General features: G+C 39.7%; 2 protein-coding genes across 3 annotated transcripts in view; one reads left to right on the top strand and one right to left on the bottom strand.

Annotated features, from left to right (window-relative positions):
- Nucleotides 1-3916, top strand: part of PLPPR1 (phospholipid phosphatase related 1) — a 263307-nt gene extending 259391 nt beyond the window's left edge. Inside the window, exons 7-8 of one of the 2 annotated variants that reach the window (XR_001121460.2) lie at nucleotides 2465-3102; nucleotides 3321-3916. Coding sequence is in view for 1 of the 2 variants with exons in the window: in XM_004372219.1 (XP_004372276.1) it covers nucleotides 2465-2497 (33 nt within the window). In the remaining variant the exon portion in view is untranslated. Of the gene's footprint in view, nucleotides 1-2464; nucleotides 3103-3320 lie in introns of those variants that run through there. The other variant, XM_004372219.1, reaches the window with a different exon arrangement.
- A 1679-nt stretch (nucleotides 3917-5595) lies between these two features.
- Nucleotides 5596-15134, bottom strand: BAAT (bile acid-CoA:amino acid N-acyltransferase). Its single transcript, XM_004372217.2, is given in 4 exon segments — nucleotides 5596-6361; nucleotides 6363-6725; nucleotides 13198-13364; nucleotides 13873-15134. Coding segments are annotated over 4 exon segments (1263 nt in total). The 5' UTR covers nucleotides 14336-15134; the 3' UTR covers nucleotides 5596-6091.
- Nucleotides 15135-19785: the final 4651 nt, after the last annotated feature.

The following is a 19785-nucleotide window of genomic DNA, read 5'->3' as shown; positions in this document are numbered from 1 at the left end:
CTTTTCTCCATTTATCATGATGCTGCTTATTGGTCCAGTTGTGAGGATTTTTGTTTTCTTTATGTTGAAGTGTAATCCATACTGAAGGCTGTGGTGTTTGATCTTCATCAGTAAGTGCTTCAAGTCCTCTTCACTTTCAGCAAGCAAGGTTGTGTCATCTGCATATCACAGGTTGTTAATAGGTCTTCTTTCTCCAATCATGATATAGTCCAGCTTCTCGGATTACTTGCTCAGCATGCAGATTGAATAGGTATGGTGAAAGGATAGAACCCTGACCACACGTTTCCTGACTTTAAGCCACAAAGTATCCCCCTTTTCTGTGCAAACAACTGCCTCTTGATCTATATATAGGTTCCTCTTGAGCACAATTAAGTGTTCTGGAATTCCCATTCTTTGCAATGTTATCCATAGTTTATTATGATTCACACAGTCAAATGTCTTTGCATAGTCAATAAAACACAGGTGAACATCTTTCTAGTATTCTCTGCTTTCAGCCAGGATCTATTCTGACATCAGCAATGATATCCCTGGTTCCACGTCCTCTTCTGAATCCAGCCTGAATTTCTGGCAGTTTCCTGTGGACATACTGCTGCAGCCGCTTTTGAATGATCTTCAGCAAAATTTTACTTGCATCTGATATTAATGATATTGTTCGATAATTTCCACATTCGGTTGGATCACCTTTCTTGGGAATAGGTAGGCATAAATATAAATCTCTTCCAGTTCGTTGGCTAGGTAGCTGTCTTCCACATTTCTTAGCGTAGACGAGTGAGCACTTCCAGCGCTGCATCTGTTTGTTGAAACATCTCAATTGATATTCTGTCAGTTCCTGGAGACTTGTTTTTCACCAATGCCTTCAGTGCAGCTTGGACTTCTTCCTTCAGTACCATCAGTTGCTGATCATATGCTACCTCTTGAGATGGGTGAATGTCGACCAAGTCTTTTTGGTATAGTGACTCTGTGTATTCCTTCCAATGACTCTGTGTATTCCTTCCATCTTCTTTTGATGCTTCTTGCGTCGTTTAATATTTTCCCCATAGAATCCTTCACTATTGCAACTCGAGGCTTCAATTTTTTTCTTCAGTTATTTCACCTTGAGAAATACTGAGTGTGTTCTTCCCTTCTGGTTGTCTATCTCCAGCTCTCTGCACATGTCTTTATAATACTTTACTTTGTCTTCTCGAGCCGCCCTTTGAAATCTTCTGTTCAGTTCTTTTACTTCATCATTTCTTCCTTTGTCTTTAGCTACTTGACATTCAAAAGCAAGTTTCAGAGTCTCTTCTGACATCCATTTGGGTCTTTTCTTTCTTTCCTGTCTTTTTAATGGCCTCTTGCTTTCTTTATGTATGATGTCCTTCTACAACTTGTCTGGTCTTCGGTCATTAGTGTTTAATGCATCAAATCTATTCTTGAGATGGTCTCTAAATTCAGGTGGAATATACTCAAGGTCGTACTTTGGCTCCTGTGGACTTGTTTTAATTTTCTTCAGTTTTAGCTGGAACTTGCCTATGAGCAATTGATGGTCTGTTCCACAGTCAGCCCCAGGCCTTGTTCTGATTAATGATATTGAGCTTTTCCATTTTCTCTTTCCACAGATGTAGTCAATTTGATTTCTGTGTATTCCATCTGGTGGGGTCTATGTGTATAGTCACCATTTATGTTGGTGAAAAAAGGTATTTGCAAAGAAGAAGTTATTGGTCTTGCAAAATTCTATCATGCGATCTCCAGCATCGTTTCTATCACCAAGGCCGTATTTTCCAACTACTGATCCTTCTTCATGTATCAGTAGACCACAGGAAAAAAAATTTTAATGACTAAAACAAATAACCCTGTAAATTTGAAAATATTAAAACTCACTTCTATATAATTCATGACTCAAAGAATAAATCATATGGAAATTTTTTTAAATTAAAACTGTTCAATATTAAAAACACTACATATAAAAAATGGGTCACATGCAGCTTTGAGATATGTAAATGCTTATATTAGTAAATAGTTGAATAAGTGTAATTTAAGGCAGAATGATATAGAGAATAAGTTTAGGAGAAGAAACAGTCCTATTTTAGTTGAAGATATGATGGAAAAAGTAACAGATTTTGAGGGGCCTTGAAAGAGCATATCAAGGAGAGGCAACAGCCTGGGCAAATGTCAGGAGACAAGAAAGCAAGAGGATATTTAGGGAACAGTTTCCTGGGTGGTGCAAATGGTTTGTGCTTGTCTATTAACCAAAAGAGTGGCAGTTTGAACCCACCCAGAGGTACCATGGAAGAGGGCCTGGTGATCTGCTTCCGTAAGGATTACAACCAAGAAAACTCTATGGAGCTCAGTTCTACTCTGTGACACATGGGGTCACCATGAGTTGGAATCAAGTAGACAGCAACGGGTTTATTTAGGGAAGAGTGAGTGTGTGCATGACTCAATCAACCGAACTCTAAGATTTCATCTGTTTGTGTTTACTCTGCAGAATCACTCTGCCTCCATGACTGAAGTTACCTGAGAATGCTGATGTGTCACAAGCAGTTTTTTTATCACCCTGCAGTTCGATACTACAAGACACACAGTTACTCAATGTCAAACTGTGAAGACAAGTATTATGTTTATCTAGTTAGAGGCTAATGTTTTGTACATTTTTTGTATGAGGAAGTGGTGTAGCTTGCTCGGTTTTTTTTTTTTTTTTTTTTGTCAGCTTTAATATATTTATGCCAGAATTTTAAAACCAACAAAATTTTCTTGTTTAAATGTGCATTGAAGAACCACATTTATTCAATGGTTGATGTTGTTTTTGTGATATTTGTACACAAACCTTCTTTTTCAGTTTTATAAACACAAATAAAATTAATACAATTCATTTTAACCTTTTGTTACCACAGTTGCTGCCTCCTCCAGAATTTTTGAATTTTAATGAAAGTTAAACTTTTGAGTTGCAGGGAGGACAATGTTGGTTAATGGTAAATCTCAAAATCAATTGTGTAAAAGAAGAAACATTACCTTCAAAATGAACTCTGTGTTCTGATCTTTTAACATGCTGTTGCATTCCACATTAATAGTAATAAATTAGTGAAGTTACTTATTAATACAATTGGCAGGGAATCTGGTATTTGGGTGGTGTTGGGGTTAGATGAGAGGAGCTCTGGTGGTGCACTGGTTAAGCACTTAGCTGCTAACTGAAAGGTCGGCGGTTTGAACCCACCAGCCACTCCATGGGAGAAAGATGTGGCAGTCTGCTTCCATAAAGATTTACAGCCTTAGAAACCCTGTAGGTTAGTTCAACTCTGTCCTATAGGGTCGCTATGAGTCAGAATTTGACTAGACGGCAATAGGTTTGGTTGGGTTTGGGGTTAGATGATTCTTTTTTAGATAATGGCCTCACCCACCTAAAAAACTCAAGATCTTTCTGGAACCATTTCCTTGGGCAGGCAGGTGACACTGGGCAGCCTTCCGTCCAAAAAAGCAGCCAGCACCAGTCTCCTTGTCAACTCAGTTGTTTTGTAGATCATATTGTATGGGCTTTCTATGAAAATGAGTATTCTACAGTTTGCACAGTATTATTTTACAGAAAGGGTATCAGCATCTACAACATAGAGCCCCAGAGTAACAGCTTCACCTTGTGGCTTTTAATTGTTCTAGGATTTTTAACTGCATCTCATTTTTCTAGCATGGTAATAACTAATGTGTACCTCCTTTGAGATGAGGAGCTCCCTTGTCTGTACCTACCAGAATGTTCTCTTGACACTTTCATGTTCGCTTTTCTTAGCATTTTTTTGTACATATTTTTTTTTCTAAAGAGAAAGAAAAAATGTTATCACAAAATCTATTCTGGCTCATGTCCTCTGTTTTAAGTCTCATCCCCTGAGCAAGGTATTTGAAGCATCATAAGGAAATGACCTCAACAAATATTTATTCTTCTCAGTGTCCTGCCTGCTGAGATAAATCCTAATGGAGACAGGACTGAGAGGTCATTTCTTATGTGAGGGGGAGGAGGGAGAGAAGAGAAGAAGAGAGAGAAGGCAAAATAAAAGAATTTTTGAAATTATTAAGACAAGACACTCAGGAGCACTTTCTGAATGTCTAGCATGCTACCTACATCACCAGCCTGCTGACACTTGCATTGTCAATAAAAAGTCAGGCAGTCATTTTTAGGGACAAAATTTACCTCTGCTAAAACTTTCTCTGATACCCTGTCTCCTTGTGGCCTATGCTTATTTACACAAATACACACTCTCACACCCATCTTCTGGGTGGTGTCTGACTAAAGTTGGGGACGGGGCAAGGAAGGAAAACCTATTTAAGCCTCTCCTCATCCCAGGTGCTTTGCCAAGTGCTTTTACATACAATCGGGTCATTCTCATAGCAGTGAGTCCAGGGAAGCTGTGATGATCCCAAGATGATACTCTACACATCAGCACCAATCTTAGAATCCAGATCTGCCTGCAATTCCACTCTTTCTACTACATCAAGAAGCCTTTGGACCAAGCTCCCATCTTTCCAAAGGTTTTTCAATGTGATGTGCCTACTAAGATGGTTCAGGGGGTGGTGTAGAAGAACAAAGACAGGGTGAGAAGGATGCATTCTTATAACAAGAAGGAATAATTCACAAGTTCTGAGCTCTCCAATCTTGTATAAGCTACCTAAGTGTAATGTCACCAATTTTAGAATGATTCATTTTTCTCTCTCTAAACATTTTAGAATGTTACAAAAAAGAAACTATGGCTCAATTTTATTTCTTTGTTCATATGACATTCAGAAAATGCTGATAGGCTAAACCCACTTTGCATATTTTGCCCATTTCTCGTCATAATGAGAAGTCATTTGGACATTTACATGTTCAGCCACCAAATGGTATTTCTAAGAATGTAAGTTAACTAAGTGAATCATGTTATCCTTCTACTCTTCTTTCTGGTTTCGATGTAGGAAGGACCTGTCTCCTTCCAAACACTTGTAGCGTTCCAAGAGCTGTGGCCACGCATGTATGTGAGCTTACTAAATTTAAGAGGTATGATAAATGTTTCATGAAATTCAAGCTGAAAATTAATTTTTAATCCATATTTCTCAGTTTTCTTTTAAAAAGTTAGGATATACAAGTTGTCCTTCTACATGACATCAGGCCAGATCCACAAGACAGTGGGCTGCTATGGTGGGGCAAGAGATCAAGGATCAACTAGAAAGTCTTCAGTAGCAAATAATAGAAAAGTCCAATGTAAATGGATTAAACAATAAGGAAATTTATTGAATCTCAAAACAAGAAATGCAAAGGTTAGGTAGCTACGGAAACAATATAATCAGAATACGTGTTTCATTTTGTTGAAATCAGATCCCTGAAAAGTAAGATTTAGGTAGTGCTGGGATTAGCAGGTTTCCTAATCCCGATAAGAGGGACACCCCTCTTTAAAAAAAAAAAAAAAAAAAATACAAATGCCCATTGCTTGCACAGAACCTGGAAGTGTTGATGAAAGCATCATGTGAAAGGAGGAATAATTACTCAAGGAAACACAGGAAGAGTTCAGATAAATAATTCTCCAAAGTCTCAAAGGCAACTGTAGGAAATGACACCCCTCTTTAAAAAAAAAAAAAAAAAAAATACAAATGACACTCTTCTGCACAGAACCTGGAAGTGTTGATGAAAGCATCATGTGAAAGGAGGAAAAAGAAAGAATGCTCTATCCATAAAATGAGAATAGGTTTTAAGGAAGTAGATCCATTAGAGCTCAAAGAACTCATATATTTGTGCCCTGGTCCTTTGTTTTGTCCCATTTCCTTCTAGTAGATTCAAACTAGAGTTCCCTGGGTGGAACAGATGGTTATGCGTCAACTACTAGCTGAAAGGTTGGCAGTTCAAATCCACCAAGAGGTGCCTGGAAGACAGCCTGCCATCTGCTTCTGAAAGATCACAGCCTTGAAAACCCTATGGAGTAGTTCTACTCTGCACACACGAAGTTGCGATGAGTCAGAATCCACTCCATGGCAACTAACAACAAGATTCAAAATGACTATGAAACCTGAGAAGCCAAGAAAACCCCCTCTTGCCACACTATCCGTGCCTTATCCTTTCTTTTTTCCACTCCAGCCTCTTCTCCCTACCCCATCTTCATCCTTATTTGCTTCTGGTGGGAACGAGGTATTGCCTGAAGAATTTCTGGATCTCTCCCCAGGCATGCACCTGAGCTGCCGCGTGGGCAGCAGGGTCCCCTCCCCACAGCTAGGGCCAGGAAAAGCCATGGCTCCAGGAAGCGTAGCACAGGGGAGCATAAGGTGGCTCTGTGAGGTGGCCTGCTCTGAGGTATACCAGTATCCTTCCGCTGCTTCTCCCGTGGCTCTATAGTTGGTCTAGAGTCTGCTCAGCATATATTCTGCTATTGAGACATTTCGTCATTCTCTCCAACTATAACGAGGATCCTACCCTGAGCCTTTTCAACAGGAAGTGTGCTCTGCTGATTCAGCACATCCCGGGGGTCCCCCATAGAGTACCAGATGCACACGGCCCCAGAGATGTGGATCTGGATGCCCTCTTTGACCGACTGGATGGGTTTCACAACCAGATCCTTGTACCTGAGTGGAACTTGAAAGATGGTGTTGAACCCATTTATGCATATGGTGGCTTCCACCTGCTTCAGGTAGCAGGCCATGGCCAGCCCGATCTCTGCACCTTTACACACGGAGATCACTCCGATTCCTGACTTTTGGATCTGCAAGCACAAAACAAAGGAGAACCCATTAGAGGCCATGCTCTGGGAAGGAGCTGTCCCACAGACCAGTCCCACATACTGTGAGTAAGCCAGTATGATGCTGAGAGAATGGGACTGAAGTCCTGGCATTCGGATTTACCAGCTTCTGTGACTGAGAAACTTACATACTTACCCTCTCTAAGCCTTGTCATATTTGCGGGTGAAATGAGGAAGACTCATTAACAACCTGCAATATACAGATGACACAACCTCGTTTGCTGAAAGAGAAAAGGACTTGAAGCACTTACTGATGAAGATCAAAGACTACAGACTTCAGTATAGATTACACCTTAACATAAAGAAAAAATTTCTCACAACTCAACCAATAAGCAACGTCTTAATAAACAGAGAAAATATTGAAGTTGTCAAGGATTTCATTTTACTTGGATCCACACTCAACACCCATGGCAGCAGCAGTCAAGAAAGCAAATGATGTATTGCACTGGGCAAATCTGCTGCAAACAACCTCTTTAAAGTGTTAAAAAGCAAAGATGTCACTTTGAGGCCTAAGATGTGCCTAACTCAAGCCATTGATATTTTCAATTGCCTTTGAATTATAGTGTTGGTGAAGAATATTGAATATATCATGTATCATGGACTACTAAAAGAACCAATAAATCTATCTTGGAAGAAGTGCAGCCAGAATGCTCCTTAGAAGTGAGGATGGCGAGACTTTGTCTTACGTACTTTGGACCGGTTATCAGGAGGGACCAGTCCCTGAAGGACATCATGCTTGGTAAAGCAGAGGTCAGCAAAAAAGAGGAAGCTCTTCAATGAGACAGACTGACACAGTGGTTGCAACAATGGGCTCAAACTCAGCAATGATTGTGAGGATGGTGCAGGAGCGGGCAGTGTTTCATTCTGTTGTACATGAAGTCACTATGAGTCAGAACCAACTTGATGGCACCTAACAACCACCACCTCACAGAATTGTTATAAGGATCAGGTGAAATAGTATAAATAAAAACTCTTCATCAAAGGCAGTCCTTGGGTGGTGTTAACGGTTTGAGCTCAACTGCTAACCAAAAGATTGGTAGTTTGAATCCACCCAGAGCAGCTGAGAAAAAAGACTTGGCAACTTACTTCCATAAGATTACAACCATTGAAAACCTTATGGAGTTCGGTTCTACTTTGACACCCATAGGGTCACTATGAGGCTGAACTGATCAACATAATGGGTTTGAATTGTTTTATTTGTTTTATCAATGGCAGCATTTTATAAGTGCAAAAATGGTCAAGAATCACTAATGCACCAACAACACTTGGCATAAAGGGAGACAGGTGAGAACAAGAGCAGAGGCTGATTAGCTTTTCTGAAGAATCACATTCTTATCTCAAGCTAGGAAAAGATGTGCCAGGGGTTCTCTCAAATATTACATAAGTTTAATTCACAGTTAAATATCATTTTGCAGCTAAAACAGTTTTACACATACATGAATATTACTGCCATTAATCCAAGAGCTGATTCTGAAAGCACTGGGGGTGTGAAGACAGGAATTTCTACTCTGGACTTTGTAAACCATTGAGCTATAACACCCAGTCCAACAGGAAAAGGTAGTAGGTCAAAGATGGGAGTTGTTAATTCTGTGGTACGCTGAAGGGGGAAGTGGGGAGCAGCTGAAGGGTTCAAACTGCCAACCTTTCAGTTAGCAACCAAGTGCTTAACCACTACACTACCAGGGCTCCTTTTTGCTCACAATAGTATTCCCAAAGCCTTTCTATCAATAGAATCACCTAGAAAAAACTTTTAAAAATTAGATTTTGAGATCTGATTCCTGGAGTGTCTGCCTCAGTAGGTCCAAGTGGGGCCTCAAACGAATCCAGTGTGCATCCATGTTTGAGAACCGTCCATGTGAGAAATGGATGGGAGGAGTGGGAGAGGAAGGTTGTGATTAGAGACAGGATATCAGTTAATATGCTATTGCAGTATTATGAGTGGGCAATGAGGTGGCAGGGAGAGTGTACTGTATTGAGAAAGATTTAGGACTAAACCCTGTAACACTTCGGGATTTGTTGAGGATGAGAGGAAAGGGAAAGGGAAGAGACCAGATGGATGAAAGTGACTAAGTGGATTAACTGAGGGCTTACTATATGCTAGGCCCTAGGCTAAGTGCTTTACACATATTATCTAAGTAAGTCCTTCCAATAAGAAACTGAGTTCCAGGAAGTTTAAAAGACTTGCCTAAGGTTATAATAGTATCAAGGGGCAGAGGTGGGAATTGAACCTCACCTGCTAATCTAAATTCCAATTGAACTTTACAATTGCCCTTCCTTTTCAGACAATGTCACGAATAGTTAAATTTAAAGTAAAAAAGACAAACAAACTTGAAAACATTTTTACAATTTTCATTTAATTTCTTTTAGGCAAGCCTTTAAAAAGAGTCAACTATGCTTAGGAAAATCAGACACATTTAATTACGATGGTGGTAACAACACTGAAGATGAGGATGTTGATGATGCTCCAATGGGAAACACAGCCTATCGGTCCTTGAAAAGAGTCACAGCTTTCCAGGATTAGGACGGGAGAGAAAGATACAAGTCAGGGGTCAGGATAACTTAATGGTTCTGAGCACAGACGTTGCCAGGCCAGCTTTGTCACTCACTAGATGTGCAGCTTTAGCAAATTACTTTATTCTTCCAAATATGCTTTCTCATATGCAGAATGAGGGTGACGGTAAATTGCTTCATAAGGTTATTGTGAGTATTAAATGAAATAATGCATACGAAGTGTTTAGCAAAAGGCCTAACAAGTAGTCACTCAATAAATGTTAGCTGGCATTATTGTCTTACAATTGTTAGGTTGAACTATAAGAAATGGTGAATATTTGAACATTTTTGACCTATAAAACAATAAATTCATATGCTTTGACATAATAGAATGTCAACCCTGACACCTGACCACCTGGTATCTATTTCTGTTTCCCTTTTTAGTCATTAACACAAGTATCGGTACCTTGGGACCTTCCCAGGAGAACTAAATCTTGATTCAACTGGCATTTAGCTCCTACAAAAATCAAGGATGTAAGATGTACTATTTCAGTCTTTATCAAATGTTATGTTCATAAGAATCGCCTGGGGATCTTGTTGAATACCAGATGCTGGTTCTGTAGTTCAGGGATGGGGCCTGAGATTACGCATTTTTAGCAGCTCCCAGGTGATGCCAGTGCTGCTGGTCCATGAACCACACTTTTAATAGCATGATGCTCCTTGACAACGAGTTCTAAAATGATCCTTCCTTTTAAATTACTTTCCCTAGCTTGGATCTTGACACTGAACCCCCGCTTTATGCTTAGCTCTGCCTCCAGATCTGAAATTAATTAAAGAGCTCAAGCTCAGCTATTCATAAGATTTTCCCTGGCCAATTTTTTTAGAAGTAGATCAGCAGTTCCTTCCTCCTAGGCTATCTTACTCTGGAAGTGCCACTGGAACCAGTCCACCATGGGTGACTCTGCTGGTATTTGAAATACTGGAGACATAGCTTCCAGTATCACAGCAACACACAAGCCACCACAGTATGACAAACTAACAGATGAGTGGTGGATTCAAAATAAGAAGAAACAGCTGCAAACATCATCAATAATTGGAACATGGAATGTACGAAGTATGAATGTGGGAAAATTGAAAGTTGTGCAAAATGAAACGGAATGCATAAAGATTGATATCCTAGGCATTAATGAGCTGAAATAGACCAGTATTGGCCATTTTGGACAATCATATGGTATACTAGGCCTGGAATGACAAATTGAGAAGGAATGGCATCGCATTCCTCGTCAAAACGAACATTTCAAGATCTATTCTGAAGTACAAAGCTATCAGTGATAGCATAATATCCACATGCCTATAAGGAAGACCAGTTAATATGACTATTCTTCAAATTTACCCACCAACCACTAATGCCAAAGATAAGGAAATTGAAAATTTTTACCAACTTCTGCAGTCTGAAATTGATCAAACATGAAATCAAGATGGATTGATACTTACTGGTGATATGAACGTGAAAGTTGGAAACAAAGAAGGAACAGTAGTTGGAAAATATGGCCTTGGTCATAGAAACTACACCACAGATCTCATGATAGAATTTTGCAAGACCAATGACTTATTCATTGCAAATACCTTTTCTCAACAACATAAAAGGCGACTATTCACGTGGACCTCACCTGACGGAAAACACAGGAATCAAATCAACTACATCTGTGGAAAGATGATGGAAAAGCTCAACATCATCAGTCAGAATAAGGCTAGCGGCCGACTGTGGAACAGACCATCAATTGCTCATATGCAAGTACAAGTTAACCTGGAGAAAATTAAAACAAGTCCACGAGAGCCAAAGTACAACCTTGAGTATATCTATCACACCTGTATGTAGAGACCATCTCAAGATTGACCTATTGAAGATTAATGACTGACGACTAGACAAGTTGTGGGATGACATCAAGGACAGCATACATGAAGAAAGCAAAAGGTCATTAAAAGGACAGGAGAGAAAGAAAAGATCAAAATGAATGTCAGAAGAGACTCTGAAAGTTGCTCTTGAACGTAGAGTAGCTAAAGTGAAAGGAAGAAATGATCACATAAAAGCACTAAACAGAAGATTTCAAAGATGTCTTGATAAGACAAAGTAAAGTATTATAATGAAATGTGCAAAGCCTTGGAGTTAGAAAACCAAAAGGGAAGAACATGCTTGGCATTTCTCAAGCTGAAAGAACTGAAGAAAAAATTCAAGCCTCGAGTTGCAATTTCGAAGGACCCTATGGTCAAAATGAAGCCCTGGTGGCAAAGTGGTTAAGAGCCCAGGCTGCTAACCAAAAGGTCGGCAGTTAGAATCCATCAGCCGCTCCTTTGAAACCCTACAGGGAAGTTCTACACTGTCTTATAGGGTCACGATGAGTTAGAATCGACTCAATGGCAACAGGTTTGGTTTTTGTTTTTTATGGGCAAAATATTGAATGACACCAGAAGCATTAAGAGAGGATGGAAGAAATACACGGAATCACCAAAAAAAGTTGGTCAATGATCAAACATTTCAGAAGGTAGCATATGATTAAGAACCAATGGTATTGAAGGAAGAAGTCCAAGCTGCACTGAGGCATTGGCGAAAAACAAGTCTCCAGGAATTGACAGAATACCAATTGAGATGTTTCAGGAAACGGATGCAATGCTGGAAGTGGTCATTCATCTATGCCAAGAAATTTGGAAGACAGCTACCTGGACAACTGACTGGAAGAGATCCATATTTGTGCCCATTCCAAAGAAAGGTGATCCAACAGAATGCAGAAATTATCAAGCAGTATCATTAATATCACACAGAGATAAAATTTTGCTAAAGATAACTCAAAAGCTGTTGCAGCAGTACTATCGATAGTGAACTGCCAGAAATTCAAGCCGGATTCAGAAGAGGACATAGAATGAGAGTTATCATTGCTGATGTCAGATGGGTCTTGGCTTAAAGCAGAAAATATGAGAAAACGTTTACCTGTGTTTTATTGACTATGCAAAGGCAATTCAACTGTGTGGATCATAACAAATTACGGATAACATTGCACAGAATGGGAATTGCAGAACACTTAACTGTGCTCGTGCAGAACCTGTACATAGACCAAGAGGCAGTCATTCAAACAGAACAAGGAATACTGCATGGCTTAAAATCAGGACAGGTGTGTGTCAGGGTTCTATCCTTTCACCATACTTATTCAATCTATACGCTTAGCAAATAATCAGAGAAGCTGGACTATAAGAAGAAGGATGTGGCATCAGCACTGGAGGAAGACTCATTAACAACCTTCGATATGTAATGACACAACCTTGCTTGGTGAAAGTGAAGAGGACTCGAAGTACATACCGATAAAAACCAAAGACTACAGCTTTTAGTATGGATTATGCTTCAACATAAAGGAAACAAAAATCCTCACAACTGGACCAATAGGCAACATCATGATGAACAGAGAAAATACTGAAGTTGTCAAGGATTTCATTTTAGTTGGATCCACAATCAACACCCATGGAAGCAGCAGTCAGAGATCAAACGACATGCTGTACTGGGCAAATCTGCTGCAAACAACCTCTTTAAAGTGTTAAAAAGACAAGATGTCGCTTTGAGGACTAACGTGTGCCTGACTCAAGCCATGGTATTTTCAATTGCCTTATATGCATGCGAAAGCTGGATAATTAGTAAGGAAGACCGAAGAAGAATTGATGCCTTTGAATTATGGTGTTAGTGAAGAATACTGAACATACAATGGATTGTCAAAAGAATAAACAGGGCAGACCTCATACCATCAAGAAAGCAGTGCCAGGAGCAGAGCGCGTCCTTTGGACAGGGGTCCCTGTGCCAAGAAGCTCCTAGTCTGGGGGAACAACGAAGAGAAGGATGACAGAGAGGAAAAGCCTTCCCTTGGAGAGGATACCCTGAAATTGGACTTTTAGCCTTCTTTGACTGTGAGGAAATAAATTTCTCTCCGTTAAAACAAAACAAAACAAAAAATTCCAGATCCACCTCCAGCAGTTGTTTTGGCAGGTCTTCATGGGCAAAATATGCTAATGCCAACACTGCAAAGCCATGGGCAGCCAAAAGACTGGCCCGGAATTCAACCAGACCCCCAATGCCTCCAAACAAATCAGTGACTCCTGGAAATGGGCCTTCCCCTGAGAACAACAAAGAAAGAAGAGAACGGGATCAGAAAGGGTGAAAAAGAGTCAAGTAGATTGCAGTGAAAGCAAAATCTGAGCAAAATCAATCCCATTTTCTCACGCATGCATGTGTGTGCACACACAGGCACACATACACCCACCAACACACACACTTACATAAATAGCATGCTATCTTTAAAATATTGTGGGAAATGTTGGTTGTCCAATAATTTGATACCATATGCTTTTTCTTTCTTTCTTTTTTTCTTAATTTTGTTTGGTGTGATAATAATACTGTTTCCATGTTAAAAAATGACTGATGTTATCTATGGGTGATATGTATCTTATCTGGAAGTTGCTTTAAAATATTTCTACAATAATCTTTTCAAAAGTTTATTGGGAGTGGCAAATGACCAAAAATGGAAACAGGTTAAAAATTATTGAGTGAGTGATGATGATGTCATACGCTTTTGTTTTTATTTCCATCCACAATGTTTTCTATATCACCAAAGATTAATCTCACCTGGTGGGAGAAAAAGGGCTCCTCGCACTCGACCTTCCCAGATCTGCACCCGTTGCATCCCAGGGCCAGAGAACGAGCGCTGCAGAGCCTGGCTGGCCCTCGGCTGAGCTGTGGCTAAGTCTTGGAAGCAAACGGAGTCATACAGATCCAGAGTGACCCAAAAGGGGATGTTCATCATATCCTGCTTGAGCAGCCTTCGGAAAGCCCTCTCAGGCTTCAGAGACCAGAAGAGACCCATTGGATGGACCCCCACGTAGTCACCTCCAAATGCACGGTCCTGTTCCTGGTCTACTTCGCCAGTCTCGTTTGCCCTGTAAAAGGCTTTTGACCGGAACAAGTTCCCCTTCACATCCTTCAGAGATACCTTGAAAGTCACCATCTGGGATGGGGGCAGGCCTGTCATTCGGATGTGCACCGGCTCGTCTGCAAAGGCAGTTGCTGGGGTGACTGTCAGCTGGAACATTAGTAACTGTCAAAGGGACCACGTGGTGCTTCCTGCTGTGCAGTGGGAGAGGAGACTTTGAGTTGGAGACTTACATTTCAAGGAAAGACCAATGCAAGGCTTATGTTAGGTCTAACCAAGTTAGCCTTCTAGGGACTTAGTGGACAGTACACAGGATATTTGGAGGAGGGAGGGGAAGACATGCATAAAGTGCTCATTATTCTCATTTTACAAATGAGAAAACAGATTAAGTAAGATGCTCACGACAATATAACTGGGAATTCAACCTAGATTTGACACCACAGCCTCCTGGCTTATTCACTATTACAGGGAAGTAAATCTTAGTTTTGTGTTGAGTAAATTGAGCTTTAATCCTTCAGTTGAGATAATACCTGGTGACCTATTTTACAGAGTATTTGTCAGGATCAAAGAGGGTAAGACATCATAAAGTACTCTGAAACATTGCTGTTTTCCAGCTCTCCAACCTGCCTCGGGTAAAGTTACATGAACAAGCAATGTATTGTGTGTGTGTGGTGTTTTGTTTTTGTTTTTTTAAGTATCTAATTCCTACCTGCCTTGCAAGACCTCAAGGTCTTCGTAGAGTTCTCATTATTTTACTTTTTAAAGGAAAATAAAACTTACCGTGATTTTGTTTTTGTGTAATGCCTTTCCAATGGAGTGATAAATGTCAATTTGGTGGGTTCGGATCACTGACCTTTTGGTTAACCGAGCTCTTAACCATTGCACCAGTAGGGCTTCTTTTGTTTTAACCACTGTTGTTGTTGTTAGGTGCTGTCAAATCGGTTCTGACTCATAACGACCCTATATACAACAGAATGAAACACTGCCCGGTCTTGTGCCATCCTCACAATCGTTGCTATGTTTGAGCCCATTGTTGCAGCCACTGTGTCAATCCATCTGTTTGAGGGTCTTCCTCTCTTTTGCTGTATAATCCATACTGAATGCTATAGTCTTTGATCTTCATCAATAAGTGCTTCAAGTCCTCTTTGCTTTCAGCAGGCATTTAACCACTTCTCAGCTAAAAATTAAAGACAATGAAACTTTCAGGGAGCATCCAACTCTAATTCTGTAATCTGTGCCCCTGCAATAGCAAGATCTTCTTTAACTTGTCAGGTCTTCTTTAGATCTAGTAAGATCTTTTTTAACCAGGCCAGCTTATGATTCCATTTTATAGCTAGACCTTGTCTCCCTACTTATACTTTTGCCCCCAAATACTCAGCTACTCTATAGGCCTCTTAGAATCACTTCATTTGATGTCCTGTGTGATTGACTCATCAGTGTTTTGTTTGTTTGTTAATTCTAACACCAAAGATCTACATATAAAGAATTTTTGAATAGACATAAACTCTTAGGTTAAAAGTCAATTTAATTACTCATGGAATGAAAGGAAATAGCAAGAATTTTCCCAGGATGAAAACTCAGAATCCTCATTTCCAAGAGATCATAGATTGTGACATAATTTTACTAAGAGCCCAATTCCCAGTGAACAGGAGCTTGACTGGAATATATTTTGTCAGGATCTCTAGCATATTTTTTAAAATAAATGTGTCATCATAAGAAACTATAGTAAAGAAAAGTAGAGAGGCAAAGAGGCAAGTGTGTCCAGCAGAGAGAAATGGAGACTTGAAGATATTTCCCCAAAGTCATTGCAGGCAACTAGTGTCCCCCTACTATCTTGCTATCCAGCTATGTGCATCTTACCTAATCTTTTCAGCTACATCAAGAAATTTAGTGCCTAGCAGAGCCAAGATGGCAGACTAGTCAGTTGCACTAAGCCATCCTCCTGCAACAAAGACCTGGAAAACAAAGTAAAACAGATACAGCCATCAATCCTAGAACCCTGAATCTTAAACAAAGGGATAAAGTATTGAATCAGAAGCCACTGAGAAGAAGAAACTGATAGAAAACGGGGAAGGAATAGAGATACGGAGGGGAGGTTCCCGGCCAAATGGCATGACCCAGTGTGGCCACCTTGGAATAAAACCAACAACCTCACACGTAGAAAGCCAACTCCATGGAATTCCCAACAGGAGACAGAGGTACAGCGCAGACACACCAGGACTAAGCAAGACCACATTTGCTGGCTGCAACTCAACGAGGAGTCCAGACTCTCTCACCTGGTAACCACAGGAGCACGCTCCTACAGCTCCACTTGTCTGGTGAACAGTGGCTATAACTATCCCATCCCAACAACCCCAACTGCCAGGAGCCACAGTACCAACCCATCCTATTGCACTCCTCCATTGATCCCCTTCTGCCCCTACCTTTATCCCCCTCTTGTACCTCTCTCCTCTGCCCCTCCCTCCGCAGCCCTGAGGGAACCCAGCCCGGACCCCAGGCCCTTCCCTACCAGCTCCAGACCTCTCCCACCACCTGCTGTGGCCTGGAGAGGGCATGGCCCAGCCCCCTGGCCCCTCCCCACTGGCTCCAGACCCCTCCCCCCAGCCACCATGGCCCCACTCCAGCCCCTAGCCAGGTTCATGCTGCAGACTAATGACCCATCTCTGCCCCTTCCACCCCTGCTGTACCTGCCCTGTAGCATCATAGCTGAGTGACCAGCCCTGCACACTTGTACAAGGTGGTGAGAACTATTATGCCCACAGACAAACAAGCAACAAAGCATGCCCAGCCCACCCACCTAGACATAACCAAACAAAACAAAAAAGCAGGACAAAACAAACAAACCCACAATCAATCAATAAAAAAAATAATACCTGAATGTCTTGGAGATAGCAGATAATATCAAAACATACTTAAAAAAAAAAAAAAAAGGGTAAGATGGCTCCTGTAAGCGACAAGAATAAAGCGCCAGTTGACCTTCTGGCAGAAAAAAAAAGCACTGGAACTACCTTATAGGGAATTCAAAAGTCTAATATTCAAAGCTCTCCAAGAGGTTAAGAAATAGATCAAGGAAAACACAGACAAAAATCATGGAAAACACAGACAAAACCAACTAAAACAGCCAAAATCAAGAAAACACAAATAAAGCAATAGCAGAATTCAGGAAAATAATACAAGAAGAAAATGTCAAAATAAATAAGCAATTAGAAAGCATACAAAAACAGCAATTAAAAATCTAAAAAAATAAACAACAAAGTGTCAGAAATGGACAATACAACAGAATATTTTATGAGCAAATTTGAAACAATGGAAGACAGAATCAGCAAAATTGAAGACAAATCCATGGATACCATTTTGTCTGAGGAAAAATCAGAGAAAAAAATGAAGAAAACCTAAGAACTATGTGGGATAAAATTGACAGCAAAAATTTGCAAGTGATTGGAGTTCCAGAACAGGGAAAGAAAATGGAAAACACAGAGAGGGTCATTGAAAATGTGCTGACAGAAAACTTCCCTAATATCATGCAAGATGGAAAGCTGATCATCCAAGAAGCTCAATGAACCCCATATAGGGTAGACATCACAAGAAAGTCACCAAGACATATCATAATCACACTTGCCAAAACAAAAAACAAAAAAAGAATCCTGAGAGCAGCTCGAGAAAAATGAAAAGTCACCTGCAAAGGGGAAACAATAAGACTAAGCTCCAATTCCTCAGCAAAAACCATGTAAGCAAGAAGGCAATGGGATGACATACATAAAACCCTGAAAGAAAAAAATTGCCAACCAAGAATAAGATATCCTGCAAAACTCTCGTTCAGATATGATGGTGAAATTAGGACATTTCCAGATAAACAGAAATTAAGAGAATATGTAAAAACCAAACCAAATTTACAAGAACTATTAAAGGGAGTTCTTCGGTTAGAGAACCAACAACATCAGACAACAGCCTGAATGTAGGACACAAGACCACATCAGCCAGATACCAACCTTGGTAATGAACTCTTAAGGATAAAACAAAACTAAAAGATTTACAACAGGGAACCAGAGAGGTTAATCTGTTAATGACAACAATGTCAGAACAATAAAAGAGGGAATAAATGATGCAGGTATAGAACTTTAAAAAGGAGAGGAAGTCAAGGCAATATCAAGTAATAAAAAACTGGTTCAAACTTAGGAAGATAAGGGTACATTTCAAGGTAATCACAAAGAAAGTTAATAAACCTACTCATCAAAATAAAGAAGAAAAACATAAAGTTTCAGTAAACAAAAAAATCTACAAAAACGAAAGAAATAGAAAAAAAAATCCACGAACAAATGGAACTCAGCACAGTAGAGTAAGAGGAACAAAGAAAACATCAGCACCACAAAAAAAAAAACACTACAAAATGATAGCAATAAACTCACACCTATCCACGATCACACTGAATGTAAAAGGTCTAAATGCACCCATAAAGAGGCAGAGAGTGACAGAATGGATAAAAAACAGGATCCATCAATATGCTGTCTACAAGAGACACACCTTAGAAACAAAGACATAAATTTATTAAAAATCAAAGGGTGGAAAAAATATATCAGCAAACAGCTACCAAAAAAAGCAAGAGTGGCAATACTAATCTCAGATAAAATAGGCTTTAAAACAAAATCCACCATAAAGAACAAAGAAGGGCATTACATAATGATTAAAGGGACAATCCATCATAAAGACATAACCATAATAAGCATTTGCACACCTAAAAACAGGGCCAAAATACATAAAACAAACTCTAACAGCACTGAAAAGAAAAATTGACAGTTCCACTATAATAGTAGGAGACTTCAACACACCACCTCAATAAAGGACAGAACATCTAGAAAGAAACTCAACAAAGATACAGAAGATCTAAAGGTCACAATCAACCAAGTTGACCTCATAGACATATATAGAACACTCTACCCAACAGCTGCAAAGTACACATTCTTTTCCAACACACATGGAATATTCTTCAGAATAGACCACATCTTAGGCAACAAAGGAACCCTCAACAAAATCCAAAACACTGAGATAATACAAAGTATCTTCTCTGATCACAACACCAACAAAGTAGAAATTAATAACAGGAAGAGCAAGGAAAAAAAATTAAATACATGGAAAGTGAATAACACCCTGATTAAAAACCACGTGATAATAGAAAAAAATCAAAGATGGAATAAAAAAATTCCTAGAATCAAATGAGAAAGAAAACACATCATACCAAAACCTTTGGGACACAGCAAAGACAGTGATCAGAAGTTAATATATAGCAATAGGTGCACACATCGAAGAAAGGGACAAAATCAAAACATTAGGTACACAACTCGAACAAATACAAAAAGAATAGCAAAAGAAGCTCACAGTCACCAGAAAAAGGAAATAATAAAGATCAGAGCAGAAGTAAATGAAATAGAGAATACAAAAACAATACAAAGAATCAAGAAGACCAAAAGTTGGTTCTTTGAAAGGATCAACAATATCGACAAACCATTGGCCAAACTGACAAAAGAAAAACAGGAGAGGACACAAATAACCCAAATAAGAAATGAAATGGGGGACATTACAACAGACCCAACTGAAATAAAAAGGATCATAAC

This window comes from Trichechus manatus, unplaced genomic scaffold (assembly GCF_000243295.1).
Source record: "Trichechus manatus latirostris isolate Lorelei unplaced genomic scaffold, TriManLat1.0 scaffold00016, whole genome shotgun sequence".
NCBI lineage: Eukaryota > Metazoa > Chordata > Mammalia > Sirenia > Trichechidae > Trichechus > Trichechus manatus.
The sequence above is the reverse complement of the archived record's forward strand: the minus strand, read 5'-3'. Positions and strand labels throughout refer to the sequence as shown.